The following is a 20,578-nucleotide window of genomic DNA, read 5'->3' on the forward strand; positions in this document are numbered from 1 at the left end:
CAACAACAATAATCATTGGAAGACTCAGATCTTCAGTACATAGTAGTGGCCTGCTTTGGGGAATGTTGAGGCTTCCCTTTATTTAAACAACGTCCTATGGCAGACTCATGAAAGATGTGAGCATCACCCTGGCTGCCATAGCCTCCTACATCCACACTTATGAAGCGGAGATTTGCATCAGCCAAGAGGACCACAGAAAAAAATACTTCATGTAATTGAAGTACAGAGATATGGACTGGGAAGGCTTTTTAAACCTCATGCGCTTGCGGTCCAGGGCTCCAATGCAGTTGGAAAACTGTTTTCTCCCAGAACTCGCCTGCAATGGCTTCCCACATCTCCTCATATGGTGTTGGCCTCACCGCTTCATGTAACTCTTCCCACAGTGCCAAACAGATTTCCCTGGTTACCTTGGCCACCTTGGAGATACTCATTACAAAATAGTGATGTAAGGACGCAAATATTAGTCCAGTTGCAAGAAATCTAAAAAAAAAAAAAAAAAAAAATTCCAAGAAATATATATGCGAATAAATAAAAACACACAAAACAAAGGATAACAATATAATTTTAAACCATTCAGATAATATAGCGTATAAAATAAAGTGAAAATTAAATAAACGTAAATACATACATTAAAAAAAAATTATATCTCTGTACATTTTTCATGACAGCAAAAATGTAACATACCAGATTGTCACAAGGCAAGGTTCCTCTGGTGACGCACTTGTTCACACCTGTCCATTGTTGTTGTCCATTCTTGTCAGCATTGGTCTGAGCCTCCCCAGAAGGTCTTTGTTTGTCTTTGTTTCTCCAGAAGGTCAAACGCAGGAACAGACATGCGTTAAGGGGAAAAATTTATCCTCCAGCTGTTTATCTCCACAGATCCGTAACACAAGCAGCAGGATGGCCTCATTGATTTTCTAAATGACTGGATCCATTATAGAAATCAGATGCGCTCTCCCTCCAATCAAAATAGCGAAGAAGATTATAATATTTCTTTATGGATTGTGGAAAATTGGGAGTGAAACATAAGAGGGGAGAGTTTATGAAAAAAAAATGCTTGTCAATGCTAATGCGCTTAAATAGATCTAAACGCATGTGCAAAACACAGCTAAAGGGGCATTTTTTAGGACGCATTTTTTTGTGGTGGCAGAACAGGCTTTGCAGCTCTTTTTTTTTTAACATCCTATGTGCATGAGGCCTAAAGAAACAAAGCATTAGGAAATGCAAATTAATTTACTATCTAATGTAGTTAACAGTGATTATGAGGCTAAAGGTTACTGTTAACCACGAGCAAATCAGCGATCCTCCTAAATATCTGTTTGCAGATAGGACTTATTAGCAAAAATGTATGCAATTAAAGTAGTTAGAGACACTTTCTACAGTTAGAACTATGCAGGTACCACAAATGATTTTTCAGAATCAGTTTCAGAAATGATCTTTTTTTTTGTTATATATTGTTATATACTGTGGAACGGATGTAGGTGGAAATGATGGCAGAAAGGGCAATAGATGATCACTGTAATATCCTGTGTTGAAGAATGTAATTGTTTAGTGATGATATGTACAGATGGGGCTGGGTGGATGGAAAACAGGGGGGGGGGGGGGGGGGGGGAGGATAGAATAGACTGCCGGAGCAGATGGCTAGGAAGCTCACAGTGGGTAAGTGGGAGGAAGGATGGCAATGGGGTGCTGATGGATATGGAAATACTTGTAGTTACGAAAAAGGAGAATGAAATGGCGAAGAAAAAATGATGATGTAATGAAAAAATAGGACAGGGGCAGGGTGGGTGTGCTCAGAGCGGGAATGATGACAATGCATGCTGGTACTAGTCCTGCATCTAGATTACCCCGTGGATTTCCAAATCCTCATTCATTCCATCAGGAACCATTGACCCAAGAGTAAAAATCCAGAATGATTCCTGTCTACAGAGTTTCTGAAATCTCCTCCCAATATCATCGTCTTTTTTGATGGCTTCAATGCCAAACACTTTAAGGCCTATTGGGTTTTCATTATGGCGTTCTCTGAAATGCCTGGGCACTAAGTAGTTATGACTTTTCTTATCCTTCATGGACTGATGGTACGTGTTACTATTGATGATGCTGCATTTGTGCTTGCTGAATCTTGTCCTCAGTGGACGTGTTCTACGCCCGACAAAGTAAGCCGCATGGACAAATTAGACCATAGACCAAGTAGGAGGTGCCACAATTAATGAACTGACCAATTTTGTGGTTCCGGCCGTCGGACCCCATGACTTCTTTTTTGCGGTGTGCCATAAAAGCACAAGCTCCACAGTTTCTAATTCCACATTTAAAGTTTCCCTTCTGGTCAAAGATGGATTGTCCAACGTCCAGTGGGGGTCTTTGTTTGGTTCGGGGGTTTTCACACTCTGCTTGGTGCTATTAAACTTCTAAGGTCTTTTGATTTTCTAAACACAACTTCAGGTTTGGATGGTAGGACTAGACTGAGGATGGGATCTTGCTTGAGAATGTTCCAATTCTTCTGGATGACTCTCTGTATGTCAAATGCTTTGGTATTGTATTGTGTACTGAATCTAATAGAATTAGAGTGATTTCTGTCGATAATCCGCTTGTTTCTCCCCGTTTTGTCGACCTCCATTGTCATAGTGACTGAGGGGTGTTCATCATACTGTGTTCAGTATTTTGAAAAAGCTTGTTCAATGAGATGTTCTTCATAACCCTTCTTGAGAAATTTCTTTTTAGAATGGATCTTTGCTTTTCATAGTCGCTTCTTTTGGTACAGGTTCTCTTCAGCTTGCAAAATTGCCCATAGGGGATGTTTCGGATCCACTTGGGATGGTGGTGGCTTTTAGCATGAAGGTAAGAGTTCCCTGCACTGGGTTTGAAATGGGTCTTATACAGAATCATACCTTCTTCATCGATTTGCAGATCGAGGTCCAAAAAAATTCATTCTCATTTTTCGGAACTACAAGTATTTCCATTTCCATCAGCACCCCATTGCCATCCTTCCTCCCACTTACCCACTGTGAGCTTCCTAGCCATCTGCTCCGGCAGTCTGTTCTATTCTCTTCCTGACTCTCCACCCCCCTCTGTTTTCTATCCACATCATCACTAAACAATCATATTCTTCAATACTAGATATTACAGCGATCATCTATTGCCCTTTCTGCCATCATTTCCACCTACATCCATTCCACAATATATAACATTTTTTACACAGTGCCCATTGCACTTTGCAGCCCAGTAATATCATCACTATTATACCTTTCATATACATTACATGTATATAATTTTTATGTTCTTATGTATGCATAGTTACGTGTAGGTATGTGTGTATATATATATATATATATATATATATATATATATATATATATATATATATATATATATATATATATATATATATATATATATATATATATATACACACGTATGTGTGTATGTTTGTACATATGTACATATTTCCCATGTGCTACTTAGATAGGTAGGGAACCTTCAGTTCCACGCATACTTGAGTTGATTTTGCCTCCACACACCCTCTGTGTGCCCGAAGACTAGAGCAGCTGTGCTTGCCGTCTCTCAAGGCACAAAGTAGATTGGCTGGTATACTGGACGGCCTCTGCCAGCGCATCCTCCTCTGGGAGCCGACAGGGGTCCGGTCATGTGATCGCTCTTTGGAACGCACGACCACGCCCACTCACTCGTTGGTGTGCGTTCCAATGTGAGATACACCCACCTTCCTGGATGACCACAAGCACTCATAGCCCGCCCCCAACAGGCTTTTAAACTCACCAGCATGTCCTCTCCATCCTGACACTTACCTATGTCTCAGGCGGAGAGACAGCTTCAGACATCTACGCCTACAGCATCATCTGAGGAGACATCCTCCCCCTTCCATTTTCACAGATCACAAGACTCCCTTACCCCCAAGGACAAACGCAGGCTGCAGCCTCTCCCCCACACAGCCTTGGAGATAGGTCAGCTATTAGGTTACTACACTAACTCTGCACCATCCTATGCAGTTTCACTTGTCATCTCACTAGTGTCCTGAGGGATCCCTCTCAGGTCGCCCTCCATTCCCCCCCCCCCTCCTCCCCCCGTTCAACTTTTCTTTTCTCCTCTGTGCCCTCTCCTTCTGCAGGTACTACCGACAGTCCCATACCACCGATAAAGGAAAAATACATATTTTTGCTATACCACGTAGGTAGGTGTGATCCAACATATAATTACCAGTCTGTCATCTTCACTTATGGCAACTAGCATTTCTGCATTCCTCTGCATGCATAGCCCACATGTATTGTTACGCTCCAATCCGTTCACATCCCTCACGCTTTTTCTCTGCCACCATGCTGCACACACCGTGGATTTCCACCCCACAGACATGACACATACTTGGCATAGGCACATGTCACGCACACATAAGTGGGTTATATGTACATGTGAACATATATATATATATATTTATATCTGTGTGGTTACATCTGTGCTCTTTGGTGTGTATTTTGTGCTCATTTGCTTGTACCCATTTTTTGTTCCTGCACAGCTACCCATGTGCTGGCAGGAATGTTTACACACGCATGCGCATGTCCATTGTACATAAGTGCAACATGACATTTCATGCGGTGAGAGACAGTTTCTCTGTGTTTCTCTGTGTATCTAACATCATACATGTCTCTTTTTTATATATATTCTTTTTATATGTATCTATACAATTTTATGTTTCACTTTGTTGCTTCAATGTTCGTTACAAATTAATCTTTTATTGTTTTTATTGACATTGTATCCTTTACCATCTCAAAGTCTACTATACATTTTTGATCTTTATTCCACCTAGAACGCTTGGACGTGGACTGGTATGGAGCTTAGAATAATTAATTATCCATCACAGGTTATACCTTCCAACTAGCCACGCCTCCTTATGTACACGTTGGCCTACCGGCTTATACAGACTGTGCTCCTGTTCTCAAGGCTCTGATGAAGATGTTAGCCTCGAAACGCATCAGCCTATTTTAAATACTTGCCTTCACATGGGCATATCTAATTTTTAACTTTTTAGTGCATATTTTGTTACCTGCTCTTACGAAACGTAGTATTTGTATTATCTATAGGTTTGTATCCCATTGTAAATGTAATTCTTTGATGTAAGCGTTTGATCACGTGCCCTCCATCCACCCTTTTCTACACAGTCTTCTCCAGACCACCCCTGGTCAGTTGAGGCAGCGGGACACGCATTACCATCTTTCTTCAATTCTTTCACTCTAAACAATACTACCAATTTACACCAAAAACGCCTTCACAAGCGCAGGAGTAATTCTTCTTTTTTGTCCATATTTTGCATGAAAATTATAGAGACTATGATTTATAAAATACACATATGTGTAAAAAAAATATTTAGGGTAACATACACTTTAAGGAAATCATGGTTGACGTATTTTGTGATTCCCTGTGGACTGGACAAATAATTTTCTTCTAATCAATGGACGTTGCATATGCCTCTCTAATTATAAAACCCAAAGGAGTTTCTGAACTCATACAGACAATTTTTAACTAGTCCTAGAGCTGACATATATATGGGCTAAGGTAAGGCTACTGGAATCTAAAATAGTAACCATATAAAGCACTGAGCACTTGATCTAAAATAATTTAGCTTTGATACGAAGTGAATTGAATACTGTTCTTAACATACCACGTTTATTGTACTTTGCAGTTCATTAATACTTGCTTAAAGTACTATGTAATACGGTAAATAGGATATAGATTTAAAATAAATATCTAGCTGGTAATCTTTTACAGCCAGACAGGTGTGAAACTCTATCCTAAACACACATGCAAATATTACAGCTGTGAAATTGAAGGTTCACTCACCTTAATCTCTATGCAGAATATGGGTCTATGCTCTATAAATGGGAAGGTCTGCAGTCGAGTGAGGTTAGGAAGGCACATGGCATAACCACTAATATCCATCTCTTTTTCACACCGGGATTCTGAATCACAAGGGAAGGGCAGCATGAGATAATCCATTACAACAGGGTGCAAACTTACCATGAAGCTTACCAAAAATCATAGACCTGAATATGACATTTAAAAAGACTGACTGGCATTATTGTACTACAATCACAAACATGAAATAATATCTATTACTCAAAATCTCTAGCGCTTAATATATCCTTGAAGGCCCACATTGTCCGTAATGTACAAAATTAATTCCCCTTCCGATAGCAATCATATGCTCTTCCCTACCTGGGTATTTCCTAAACCCCATCTCTTTCCATGCTGTGCCAAAATAATTTTTTCTATAAAAAAAAAAACTGTTGGAAGATCTTAATAGGTGGTCCAATAATCCCCCATCGTGGTTTGGTCAATTGTACTCGATAAAAATGAGCGTCCTGCCCAGGATATGATATCTGTTTAGGACCCTTCCAGTATTGATTGATATGTCAGTTAAAGCTGTTTCAAAGAAAGATACTGAGATACATATAGGGAGATGAGAGACCCAGGGTAAATATGCATCTTGTACATCCCTAAAATAAGATAGTGTGGGGGGGGGGGGTGGTAGTACCACATTTTACTAAATACTACCAAGCGGCTCAATTTTCCCAGTTGATTTGTTCTCACACACAGCAGTCCCGTCCAATTTGGATGACTCTTGAATCAACTCTCTGTCCAACAACTGAGATTAGTCATTTGATGTGAGCTAAGGACAGACTGACTATACTATGCCCCATTCTGTCAGTTTCAATAACATTATGGGATCGGCTGATGAGAACACATAGTTTCAAGTCTCCCCAATGGCTCCACTATTGTCCAACCCCTGCCTTCACCCCGTGTCTCCATCCTCAAGTTTTTACCTGGTGGACCAATAAAGGTTTATTACGTATTGCAAATTTCTGTGACCACAGAGGCAACCTGTCAAAACCATTCCTGCATGAAAAATATGAGCTACCCAATTTAGAATGTTTTCGTTACACCCAGATAGCGCACTTCCTAGCTATCTTACATAGAACTTCTGATTTAACTTCCTCCACAGCGATAGAATATTTATGCAGGAACTTTGACAAACACACTGGTCATATTTCTAAAATTTACATTATATTGAAAACAGCCTAATCTAAGCAGTTCTATATGAACAAATGGCAATATGATATTAATGAGACTTTGGAAGTGGAGTATTGGTGTAAGCTGTCACAATATGCATCCAAAATGCTTATTAACACCTCACTGATGGAAGCAAACTACTGTATAAAGTATTTCTAAGATGGTACATAGTGCCTGTGAGAGTGGCATCTTGTGTCCCAGGAGCCACCCTACTGCCCTTTAGAGACTGTGGACTGGAGGGCACGATGTTCCACACCTGGTGGACCTGCCGAAAAGTAAGGAGATTTTGGATCTATACCTATACTTTTATCTACTTGCTTACCCAGGTGAACCTTACCAAGTATGTAGTTCATATGTGTTTGGGTTTAAAGGGATGAGGCGGCAACCCTACCCCCATCCCTAGCCCCGGTGACAAGCTATTAGACGGGAGAGATGAAACATGATTGGACAGGGGTGGGTATATCTTCATTGTGTACCAGTCTGAACTCTTATGAGCTCTGTGCAGAACATAATTCATATTGATATTTTTTTTTATGTTAAGAAATTTTGTATTCTCATACACAACTAATGTACATTATTCGTAGTCAATATACCTTTTGAGTTTTACTTTTTTTTAAAAAAATTTCAATAAAAATTATTAGAAAATAAAAAATATCTATTAGAAACCTATTACGGAAAGCTGCACTCCTCAGCCACCAAGAATTCTAAAATGAGGCCCAAAAGTGACAAATAAAATGGCAATTGCCCAACTGCATAGCAGGCATTAAAACACACACAAAAAAGGCATTTTGACTCAGTAAAATCAATTTCCTGGAGTACAGTACAGGACACTGGATCCTTTAATGCATTATGGCATATGCAGGTACATTCAGTTGAATAAATACTGGCAAAAAAAAAAAAAAGCTGCTGGGACATCCCCTATATAACCCCTCCCACCCCCAGCTAGGCTCAGTTTTCTGATAAACAATAGGGAAGATCATATAAACAGAGGGGAGGAACCAATGTCCTGTGTGGTTTTCCAGGAAACAGATTTTACTGGTAAGTCAATAATCTAATTTTTCTGATCGGACAGTAAAGGACACAAGCTTCTTGAAATGATAACGACTGGGAAAGGTGGGCAATATAGTAAACAATGCCAACAGGCTGACATAACATATAGGTCGCAAAAGGGCTTGACACACTCAGAGCAGATTGTAGCACCTTAAAGAGGAAGTAAACTCTACTACTGCCTTTTACCTATAGGTAAGCCTATAATAAAGCTTACCGATAAGTAGTGTAAATATCTCCTAAACATGCACCGTTTAGGAGATATTCACTGTACATGCAGCCATTGAAATCACTGGCACATGCGCTCTGAAGAAACGTCCGCCTGTGTACTTACTTCAGAGCCCTGTGCTGTGACCGGCGGCTTCATGCGCATGCGCGGGAGTGACGTTGTCACGGCTCCGCAGTGTGTGGGCGCCGCTGGAGGGCTTCATTCTAAGGTAAGTATTTCATAATGAGCTAATGATGTATGATGCGTACTAGCTCATTATGCCTTAGTCTTACAGGTTTTTTTTTGTTTGTTTTTTTTCTCCAAGAGTATACAACCGCTTTAAGCCCATAACTGCCGACAGTGAAAGCTTGAACATCCACTGGTAGAACTTACCAAACGTGTGAACAAAAGACCAGATGGAAGCCTTACATATCAGAGAAACATATGCAAAAAGAAACAAATGCTACTGCACTCGAAAGATTGCCGCAGGGTAAACTGAAGAAGAGGGAAATCTTCACAAGTCACGCCACTGGCTGTGCTGCCACTCTCAACAGGCTAGGGGGAACCCAGGAGTAACTCTAAAAGAAAACAAGGACAGAGGGCACACCAGCCTTGTGCATTACCTTTGCAACACTATAATTTATTGAAAGTGAAATAATATACTCACAAACAAGTGAGTAATTAAAACCGAAAATACAAAGTTCATCATTAGCCTCATCCAGCAGGATCTGCTGGCCAGTAGACTTAGCTGGGATGAAAAAAGTCCAAAGTAGGCTGACGCGTTTCGAGGGTGACCCCTTTTCCTCAGAGCTAGATTTGAACTGTAGGTAGATGGTTTTAAGGTGACTGAGATAAAATGGATTTGGTCATGTGGTCCAGGCCCCTCCCTCAAATGGGAGGGCCAATGATTGATTTAAAAAAACAAATGGCTCATTCACCATTGGGGTTAAATGCCACCAGAATAATGTGAGAAAATATCCAATCTATCCTCCTATAGACATGTACAGTATCTCACAAAAGTGAGTACACCCCTCATATTTTTGTAAATATTTTATTATATCTTTTGATGTGAAAACACTGAAGAAATGACACTTTGCTACAATGTAAAGTAGTGAGTGTACAGCTTGTATAACAGTGTAAATTTGCTGTCCCCTCAAAATATCTCAACACACAGCCATTAATGTCTAAACCTCTGGCAACAAAAGTGAAAGTGTCCAAATCGGGCCCAATTAGCCATTTTTCCCTCCCCAGTGTCATGTGACTTGTTAGTGATACAAGGTCTCAGGTGTGAATGGGGAGCAGGTGTGTTAAATTTGGTGTTATCGCTCTCACTCTCTTATACTGGTCACTGGAAGTTCAACATGGCACTTCATGGCAAAGAACTCGCTGAGGATCTGAAAAAAAAAGATGGCCTAGACTATAAGAAGATTGCCAAGACCCTGAAACTGAGCTGCAGCACGGTGGCCAAGAGCATACAGTGGTTTAACAGGACTGGTTCCACTCAGAACAGGCCTCTGTTCTGAGTGTAATTTCTTCAGTGTTGTCACATGAAAAGATATAATAAAATATTTACAAAATATTTACAAAAATGTGAGATACTGTATATATCCTGATTCCCATATATAAAATAGAAACAACAAAAGATTGCAGTATATTGTTGACAATGAGACAGAACCAGTTTGAAAACCACAAATATGTTTATTATTGCTCTAGATCTCTAAAGAGTACTAAACAGCATGCATCAGTATGTAGATACTCACTCTCACTTTGTTGAAGCCAGATGAAAAAATGGTTATAGAGTGTATTGGACAAATGGGGAAAATACAATAGCAGCCCAGAATGGAGAGACTAGGGTAACTGAAGGCAGAATGTATGGATCACACCATCAGTGATCCATACATGCCTTCAGTTCCCCTAGTCTCTCCATTCTGGGCTCCTATTATAATCATCCCCATTTGTGGCTCCGATACAGCTTATAGCCATTTTTTCATCTGGCTTCAACAAAGTGAGAGTGAGTATCTACATACTGATACATGCTGTACTCTTTAGAGATCTAGAGCAATAAAAACATATTTGTGGTTTTCAAATGTGGTTCTGTCTCATTGTGAACTATATACTGCAATCTTTTGTTCTTTCTATTTTATGTAAGGGCATCAGGATATATACACGTTTACAGGAGGACAGATTGGAAATGCATGCACATGATTCTGGTGGCATTTATCCCCAATGGTGAATTAACTATATATTTTTTTAAATCAATCATTGGCCCTCCCATTTGAGGGAGGGGCCTGGACCACATGACCAAATCCATTTTATCTCAGTCACCTTAAAACCATCTACCTACAGTTCAAATCCAGCTCTGAGGAAAAGGGGTCACCCTCGAAACGCGTCAGCCTACTTTGGACTTTTTTCATCCCAGCTAAGTCTACTGGCCAGCAGATCCTGCTGGATGAGGCTAATGATGAACTTTGTATTTGAGGGAGGGGCCTGGACCACATGAACAAATCCATTTGATCTCAGTCACCTTAAAACCATCTACCTACAGTCCAAATCCAGCTCTGGTGAAGATGGGTCACCATCGAAACGTGTCAGCCTACTTTGGACTTTTTTCAACCCACCCAAGTCTACTGGCCAGCAGATCCTGCTGGATGAGGCCAATGATGGACTTTGTATTATTTGTTTTAATTCATCACTCGTTTGTGAGTATATTATTTCACTTTCAATAAATTATAGTGTTGCAAAGGTAATGTGCAAGGCTGGTGTGCCCACTGTCCTTGTTTTCTTTGAGAGAAACATATGCCTGGTGCTGAAAAGTGCATGAATTATTAACAGATTTAGTAGAATTAGTATTGGCAAAGAGGAGAAGCACTTCATCCTTCAGATCATGGGCCTTAAGCCAGTCATAGACAGTTTGAATCTCGGCTGGTTCAGCAGATTCAAAGCATGCATGGGCAGGCTGAATGTACCCAAGTTGATCGATCGATCAACTTGGGTACAACCAGTCTGTCAGATTTTTTAATCAGAAGAGATTTTTATTGTGCAAAATTTCAAAAAGTACAAACCGTCAAAGTGAAAACTCTGGATATATAAAACATAGAAATATCGAGTTCGAGGGCGTGGTCTGGACATGGCCGTGTGAAGACATGCTTCTGAGGAGCTCCCGGTCCGTCCCGGCCTTTCCTGCCCTTAATTCTGTTTAAACAGCAATAGAGCAGCGGCATGTACTTTGCTGGGAGACGCAGAGGGAAGAGCATCAGACAGAACAAGAAAGCATCACCGAAAACACAGCAGAGCGCACAGCGGAACAGAGCCATCAGACAGTACTTCCCTGGTTCCCGGGACCCATCCCCCGCTCCTAAGCTGGCGGCCACCACGAGGACGGATGAACGAGTGAGTACCCCACAGCACTGCTCACTGACACCGTCTATGGCCCCCTGCACATCAGACAGAGGCATAACCACCCCTATGCTGCTCCGTGACGATCCCCAGGACACACAGGACTCGCACAATACACCTCTTACTCTGCATGCAGATGAGAAGCTGAGAGCACTGCTGCGGGCCTTACCGACCAGAGCCGATTTTGAATCATTAGCCAGCAGACTGGAGGCCTCTCATCGCAGGGACATAGCCGCGGTGCGCACAGACATCACTGCCCTATCAGAACGCATGGGAGCAGGGGAAGCCACAGTAACGAATATCTCACAGCGCTTAAAGCAGGTAGAAGATACCCAGGCAACTCAGACAAAATTGGTATTAGCCCAGCAACTCCATCTAGAAGAGATTGAAGATCACAGCAGGAGGAACAACCTGCACATAAGGGGCCTGCATGAAGCCACGGGTGCAGAAGATCTCACAGCTACTGCTATAGCCATCTTCAGGAACACAGCAGGGTCTGACTTCCCAACTACGCTTTCCTTTGATCGGATCCACAGGGCGCTGGGACCGAAATCAACTGACCCGAATCGCCCAAGAGACGTGATCTGTAGGATACACCAATATACGCATAAAGAGGCCATCTTGCGGAAAGAGTGGGAGATGAGAGATGTGGAATTTGACGGAGCAACTATCCAGATCATGCCAGATCTTTCAAGAGCCATCTTGCAACGCAGAGCAATGCTGAGACCAGTATGCTCAACACGCTGGCATCACATAGCGCTGGGGCTTTCCAATATCGGTGACTTTTAAGAAGCGATCACAATTTTTCACCTGCGGTCCCCTGCGGAGCTTCCTGCACTGTTTGATTTTCTGGAGACTGACCCAGTGACTGTTCCAGATTGGCTTCAACTGATCCCAAGATTCACTCACCGCTTAGGGGGTCCAAACCTACGAAGACCAGGCTCGCCGAGACCACAACGTAGTCGACGCAGATCCCGCATCACATCTCCAGAAGAAGACAGAAGTCTAGAGATGATCGCTGTGGTGAGACTGTGTACGATACCCCATATGTTTTGATTTTAATTTTCGTTCTCTGGTGCACTTATAACTGTCCTACTCTCAATGTTCTACTTGTTGAGCCCTCCTGACATTCTGCCAGATGGGTCGATTGTCCTCCCTTCTGAAGTGCAACACATGAACCATTACCTCCCCCCCCCTTTCCTGGCTACCCTAGGGCCAGGAACAGTTGTTATTGCAAGGAGGGATGTCTGACGTGGAATATGCTTAGGATTCTATGCCGAAAATAACTCATGTGCATGTATGCTACATTTCTCCTTATGACAGTGGGAGGAGGGGGGGGGAATCTTGGGGGATTCATTTCTGAACTGCCTGTAGATGGGAAATACCAGACGAGACCCGCAATCTGGAGCTCAATCTGGAGTTGGGGAGTGGGCCAGGTCTTGTCAGTACATCACCGTCAGACTTTGTGATCACTCTAAGTGCCGGTTCACACTAGACGCGGCACAACTTGCAGGTCGCCTCTCCGAGGCGACCTGCACACGACTGCTGGGGCGACTTGCAAGACGACTTCTGTATAGAAGTCTATGCAAGTCGCCCCCAAAGTAGTACAGGAACCTTTTTCTAAGTCAGGGCGACTTGCGTCGCTCCTATTAGAACGGTTCCGTAGCACAGAACGGGAGGCGACTTGTCAGGCGACTAGGTCGCCTGACAAGTCGCCCCTGTGTGAACCGGCCCTAATGGAACTGAGATGCCCTCGCTTCATGTCGCTATGTCAGTCTGGGAAATATCTTGGCAGAAAGTTATGTGCCCTATGAACCCCTCTATGGATCGCCTCAGGGAGCCACTTCCCAGGACTTTGACAATTCAGAGTGGAATACAATCCACAATTGAGTATATGCTTTTTAAGGGGGTGGCCAGATAGAAATAACAGAGCATACCTGTTTTGATTAAAAATGGTTGGGCCTGAGGGAGCAGTTATCTAAGGTAATATTATGTTTTATGTTTCTTTATTTGATCATTTGATAATATTATATATGCTCACAATGCTCACATGCCTATATTGTATCTAGGGGCGGGTGGGAGGGCGGGCTGGGATTAGCTCCCCTGGTCGTAGTCTAACCTCATCCCCATTAGGCCGAAGCACCTTCCCGGTGATAATTGGAGTGTGTTTCATTGCAAGTAACTGCACATAGTTGTCTAGCGACAATTATTACTTGAAAGGACAGTCTATAGGATTGATTATCTACTTTTTGTTTCTTGAGCTCCTTCTGCCCTTCTCTTTCTCTCTCTCTCTCTCTCCTTTCCTCCTAGCTTACTCCTTCTAGTCTCCATTTTCTATACTAAGTTTCTCCACTTCATCTCTAGCCCCCCCTTCTTCCCACCCCTTTTAAACAAAACCTCTTTTTTGACGTGAGCGCGATGGATCAAATTACTATTTTCTCATTGATCGCCAAAGGGCTGAATGTGCCTGAGAAACGACGCATGCTCTTGAATGATCTTAAAAGATCTAAAGCGGACATAGTGTTTGTTCAGGAAACCCACTTTAAAAAGGGTGCGCCGATGTGCTTGAAAACCCGGTATTTTCCTTTTGCATATCACGCTACCAACCCCTCAGCCAAATCGAAAGGAGTATCTATACTCCTTGCAGGGAGAGTACCCTGGACCTGCCGGGACACTAAAATTGACACAGAAGGGAGGTATGTGTTTCTTAAAGGACTGATAGGCGATGTATTAGTGACTTTAGCGACGGTCTACGCTCCAAACAACAGGCAGGATATTTTCATATCCAAAACATTGAACGATCTGCTGACCTTTGCTGAAGGACAGCTGATTCTAGGCAGCGATTTTAATGTTCCCTTGAGCCCAACGGTCGACACATCAACTGAAACCTCCTCACTGCGGGGAGGTGTACACAAACGCATCACTCGGGCACTACATGAGGCCAGATTGATAGACGTGTGGAGACTTCTACATGCAGGGGAGAGGGATTATACGTTCTCATCACCACATAAATCATACTCCCGCATCGACTTTTTCTTTTACCTCATAACCAGCTAGAGGCGGTGAATGGAGTGGACATAGGTACCATCACCTGGTCTGACCACGCACCTATCACCTTGCGCTACTCTCTCTCACAGACGGCGACGACTAAAACGAGATTTTGGCGACTGAATGAGTTTACTGCAGAATCCCACAGTACTGGCTGATGTCACAAAAGAGCTTAAACAATACTTCCTGACGAATAACATTGAGAATTGTGATCCTGGGATACTTTGGGAAGCCCATAAGTCTGTGATTAGAGGGATCCTGGTAAAGCACGGCACACATATCAAAAGGGAACGGGAAAAACAGTTGTTGCTCCTTTTACAGAAAACTCACGATCTAGAAAAAACGCATAAAAGAAACCCGACCCTAACAATAGAAACAGAACTCCTTACTTTACGTAGACAGACGGTTGACATATTACACTATCAGGCAAAAGCAGCACTACAATCATGTAGGAAGCTCACATATGAATCGGGGAATAAATGTGGAAAACTCCTTGCGAGAGCAGTAAGACAACAGAAACTACGCGCATATATACCTCAAATCATCTCCCCATCAGGGCAGAAAAAGATGTTACCCACACAAATTGCCAATGAATTCAAAACTTTTTACTCCTCTCTATATAACCTCCCGAAGTCAGGTGTCACTGACACTGCAATAGGGGATTATCTTACCCTATCTAACATTCCTAAAATATCAGAAGAAGATGCAGCTGCCCTAGAAGAACCCATCACAATGGTAGAACTGCAATGCGCGCTTAAGAATATAAAAACGGGTAAAGCTCCTGGCCCGGACGGACTGACCCTACAATATTACCAGACACTCCTACCGATTCTAGGCCCACATATGTTGAAACTCTTTAACAATCTTACAGAGGGGGGCCACCTACAAAGAGACACCTTAAGCGCTCACATCTCCCTTATACCTAAAGAAAGGAAGGATCCCTCTGCCGGTGGTAGCTACAGGCCTGTATCTCTCTTAAATATAGATCTCAAACTCCTCACCAAAGTCTTAGCAAATAGATTATCCCAACATATGACAGACCTGATACATTTAGACCAGGTGGGTTTTGTCCCTACGCGTGAGGCTAGGGACAACACTACAAAAGTACTCAACCTGATACATAGAGCCAACATAACTAAAGCGTCATGTACCTTTCTCAGCACAGATGCTGAGAAAGCATTCGACCGGGTGAGTTGGGAATTCATGACAGCAGTTCTTAAACACATCGGACTAGGTAGCCACATGTTACAGTGGATCTCCAATGTTTACTCTATACCAACAGCTAGGGTCTAAGCCAATGGAATCTTGTCTGATCCCTTCAACATTTCTAATGGTACCAGACAAGGGTGCCCATTGTCACCTCTCCTTTTTGCCCTGGTACTTGAACCCTTTCTGAACACGATACGCAGAAATTCCAGATATTTCAGGGATTACTATAGATCACAGGCAATATAAGATCTCTGCATATGCTGATGATCTCCTATTGTCCTTAACCAACCCGATCATATCTCTCCCAAATCTACTTAAAGAATTTCAGAGATATGGGAACATATCTAATCTAAAGATTAATTTTGACAAATCAACAGCAATGGGTATCAATATGTCGACAGAACAGCTATCCTTTCTGAAGACCAAATTCAATTTTAAATGGTCAGTCACTTTACCTATCTAGGCACTAATATACCTAGAGACTTGAAACGCACATTTGAACTGAACTTCCCTCCAATCCTATGCAAAGCTAAAGAGCTGCTTGAAGAGTGGGGCAAGGGTCTGCACTCATGGTTTGGGAGATGCAATTTAATTAAAATGTGCATTCTCCCAAAATGTCTATACCTATTCTAAGCCTTGCCAATAAAGATACCTGCCAGCTACTTTAAACAAATACATTCCCTGTTTATAAAATTTGTGTGGTCACATTCGAAACCCAGACTAAAAAGACGTTACATGACTCTGCCGAAACACTATGGGGGTCTTGCCCTCCCTGACGCAAAACACTATTATCAAGCAGTACATTTAGGGAGGATCATTGACTGGAACAGACATGACAAATCCAAACTATGGGTCCAAGTGGAGAACCACCAGGTTAATGTCCCCTTGAAAGGGGCTATCTGGTGCTACGATCGACTCCCCAGGGACATGACCTCACTCCTGATCATAGGTGCCACGCTGTCCGTGGGCTCAAGTATATTTAAAACCACTTCGCTGACATCCAAACAGTCCCCTTTATTTCCCATTTTGGGCAATCCAGCGTTCAAACCAAGACTAGACTACTTGGAATATGAGATGCTCTGGAAAGCAGGTAAAGACTGCGCAGTACATTATGTAGAAGGTGACCACTGGATTTCAATTCAGTCCCTGACGAACAGTAATGGGGGTTTTCAATTGTCATTTTGGAAAGCGATCCGGTTGCACCATTTTCTTCATTCCATGCCAGAACCTACGCGATTTAAGCGTGACATGACGACCTTAGAAGAACATTGTAGAGGGGAAGGTACATTGCCTCAGGTGCTCTCCAAGACATACTCCCTACTCAACACACCAACCAGACTTGTTGTTTTTACGGAAATGGGAACATGATCTACAATGTAATTTTACAGCAGCACAAACACAAAACATACTTCAATTCACACTGAAATCATCCATCTGTACAAAAATTCAGAAGACAAATTATAAAATTCTGACTAGGTGGTACTACACGCCTCAACTACTACATAAATTTTTCCCTAACACTTCTGATGTTGGAGGTGCTGTACTGACAAAGGGACACTCCTGCATATTTTTTGGACTTGCCCACTATTACAGAATTTTTGGATAGCGGTTGAGACAATCGTTAAAAAATTTACGAGTCACATAACGCAGAGAGATCCCGCAATTTTTCTGCTACATGCCACGTCAAGCCCGATTAGATCATATAAGAAGTCAGTGGTTAGACATTTGCTTAATGCAGCAAAGTCCTGCATTTCAGCCATGTGGAAACAAAATGCACCCCCCACGGTGGGGATGTGGCTGCGCAGAGTTGAGGAAATTAAAAAGATGGAAGACCTAGTACTCACTGCCCAACACAAACAAGACAAACATTCTAAAAATTGGTTATCTTGGAACATGTACATTTTCTCAGATGAAGGACAAACGTTATTAAATTCTTGAGAGTCCCTTTAATGGGGCTTTGTTGCAGGACAGGATCCTGGCTCGGTCCATCGCGCTCGCGTCAAACTTGTACCCCCCCCCCCCCTCCCCTTACCCCCTCTATTCTGTCTATATGTTTTATGTATTTCTTTTTTCTTTCTCAATCAGTGGTCTAATACTCAGGTAATAGATGATTTTCCATTCACACCAGTCAGGTTGGAACTATGCAGAGGTAAATAACTATTTGGAATATGTTCATGTTGTGTAGCAATACTGCACAGCTGTTGATATATTTACAGGTCGCAAAGATAGGCTCACAAATTAAATGAGGCTGTGTGATGTAACAGATTAGCTTCTCTGCAGATAGAGTGGGAACACTTTATGGAAAAAGTATATAATTGTTATATTTTTCAGAATGTTGAAGAAGACCACTGTTGTATTATACCTTCACGGTATTTCTTTCCTTTTTTTTGTTCAAAATTCTCAATAAAATCATATTTGCAAAAAAAAGAAAGATCGAGTTCAGGAAAATTGTATCAGTTTTCAGCATCTATATCTTATACCAAGGTATACATTTTGCACAGTAAATATAATAATCAGCATAGCATATACCAATAAAGTAAAACAAAGAAAAACACAGAAGGAAATTAAAAAAACTACTTAAAAAGTGTGCGCTATCCTCCAAACGATCACCTCCATCATGCAGTATAAACACCTGTCACCCTGTAAATATAGAGCTACCGCCAACATCCTACATCCCACTCAGGCCTTCAAGTTCTATAACATGATTCTCAGCTGCTTTTTCTCCTACACCTGGAGCAGTCTAGTAAAAACCAACTGAGGTGGGACTACCCCAGGGGTTTCCAGCCACTCCTGCCAGATTTAGGTACATTTATTGGACGCATTCCTGTACGGCTATGCATTTTTTTCTTGAACAAGTATAGTATTACCTTGTTGTATCCATTGGTGAGATGTGGGGGCCTGGGGAGAGAGCCAGCCTGTCAGATTTTACATACAATTATTGCTAGCGGCCAGCCAATCTATGGCCGGGATTAGGGTGCTTCAGAGTATGATACAAAGAAGGAAAGACAATGAGGTCAATTCATAAGAGTTTAATAATGACTCATAAAATTTGGTAAAATAACTCTTGCAGTAAATCAGTTTTGAAAGTGCAATTTTTGAAAGAATTTTGCATTAAATAACGAATAAGGTGGTATGTTCATTTGTGTGTTACTGCATTTGTCTAAGGTCATTTGCTGTGGGCGGAGTATAACTTCTGCTGCTACATCGGGCCTAATGGAGAGACAGACAGGCTGGGAGGAGAACCAAATGTGGTTAATTTGGTGGAACTCATGGTAAGTGTTCACAAGCATGCTCTCTGCTTGCAAGCTCTGCATAGAACATTCCCAATGCACTGCCACCTCCATGCATGCCATCGCTGCATCCACCATGCACGCCACCACTAGCAAACTCTGCATGCACCATGCGCAGCAAAACTGCATCCACCATGCACGCCACCACTTCCAAACTCTGCATGCACCACGCACTGCAATACTGTATCCACCATGCATGCCACCGCTAGCAAACTTTGCATGCACCATGTGCAGCAAGACTTCATCCACCATGCACTGCAATGATGCACCCTTCATATACTGCAATTACGCACCCTCCATGCACAACAATGCTAGCAAAGTCTGCATCTACCATGCACTGCAGTACTAGCACATTCTGTATCCACCATGCTTTGCAATTCTAGCACTGCAATGCACGCCACCGCTGGCATGCATTTATGTAAATCCATGCACTACAATCCTAGCATACTCTGCATTAACCCATGCTATTATTCCATATCTATACATGTAACCTACTACTGTGCATTGTGGTTATATTGCAGATGTAGCCGTCTTCAAATTTGGATTGCAAGACTCCATGCAGTACAGTCAAGGTACTGAATTAACGTTAATGTTCATACTTTATACAAAATACTTGTTTTTTGGATATTAACCAATTTACTTTCCATCTTCAGGGTCTTTCACACATGGACTGAGACAAGAGTTCCAATTGTGAAAGTACATTTTGCACAGTCCTCCTATACTCTCCCCGCCACCTCTCTCTCCCCCTCTCTTCCTCCCTCTCTTGGTTTTTCTTTTTATTCCTCTTTTTCTCCCACTGTCCTTTTAATATTTTGGAGCTCAATGCAATGCTGTAAGTACTATAATTGTCCTTTCTCTGTTGTAGACAACCTCAGGATTGTTTAAGAAAAAGTGGAAGGAAAACCGGGATAAACAGTCAACAAAGGTAGTTGAATATATTTGAATGTAACTGAATTGTAAACAGTATATAAATTATATATACTGTATACATATATATTATTTTTATTTTTTTTAATAATCATATTTTAACACAAGTTCAAAGGACATATGAAACAGGTCTTGAGAAACCAACACAGTTGGGAAAACAGAAAACTTTAGTTAGACTTACCGGTAACAGTATTTCTACGAGTCTTTCAGAACACCACCTGGACAGCACCTGGGGAGAAATCGCAGCTCCACCCAATTCCCAGGAAACACTGCAGTCATCGCTTTAAAGCCTGGACACTTCCACCATGGCCTCAGTTGTTATCGAGCACCTCCAGCCATGCTGAAATCATATAAGCAATAACACCACATTAACATT

The 20,578-nt window shown here is 42.0% G+C and overlaps 1 protein-coding gene across 8 annotated transcripts in view; it reads right to left on the minus strand.

Moving 5' to 3' along the window:
- The window catches only part of IPPK (inositol-pentakisphosphate 2-kinase), a 1,128,404-nt gene that overhangs the window by 813,381 nt on the left and 294,445 nt on the right, over positions 1–20,578 (minus strand). For all 8 annotated transcript variants that reach the window (XR_012235280.1, XR_012235279.1, XR_012235281.1 and 5 more), the window contains exon 5: positions 5,848–5,966. Coding sequence is in view for 5 of the 8 variants with exons in the window: in XM_073592668.1 (XP_073448769.1) it covers positions 5,848–5,966 (119 nt within the window). In the remaining 3 variants the exon portion in view is untranslated. The remainder of the gene's footprint in view (positions 1–5,847; positions 5,967–20,578) is intronic.

Source organism: Aquarana catesbeiana, linkage group LG07, assembly GCF_042186555.1.
Source record: "Aquarana catesbeiana isolate 2022-GZ linkage group LG07, ASM4218655v1, whole genome shotgun sequence".
In the NCBI taxonomy this organism is placed as follows: domain Eukaryota; kingdom Metazoa; phylum Chordata; class Amphibia; order Anura; family Ranidae; genus Aquarana; species Aquarana catesbeiana.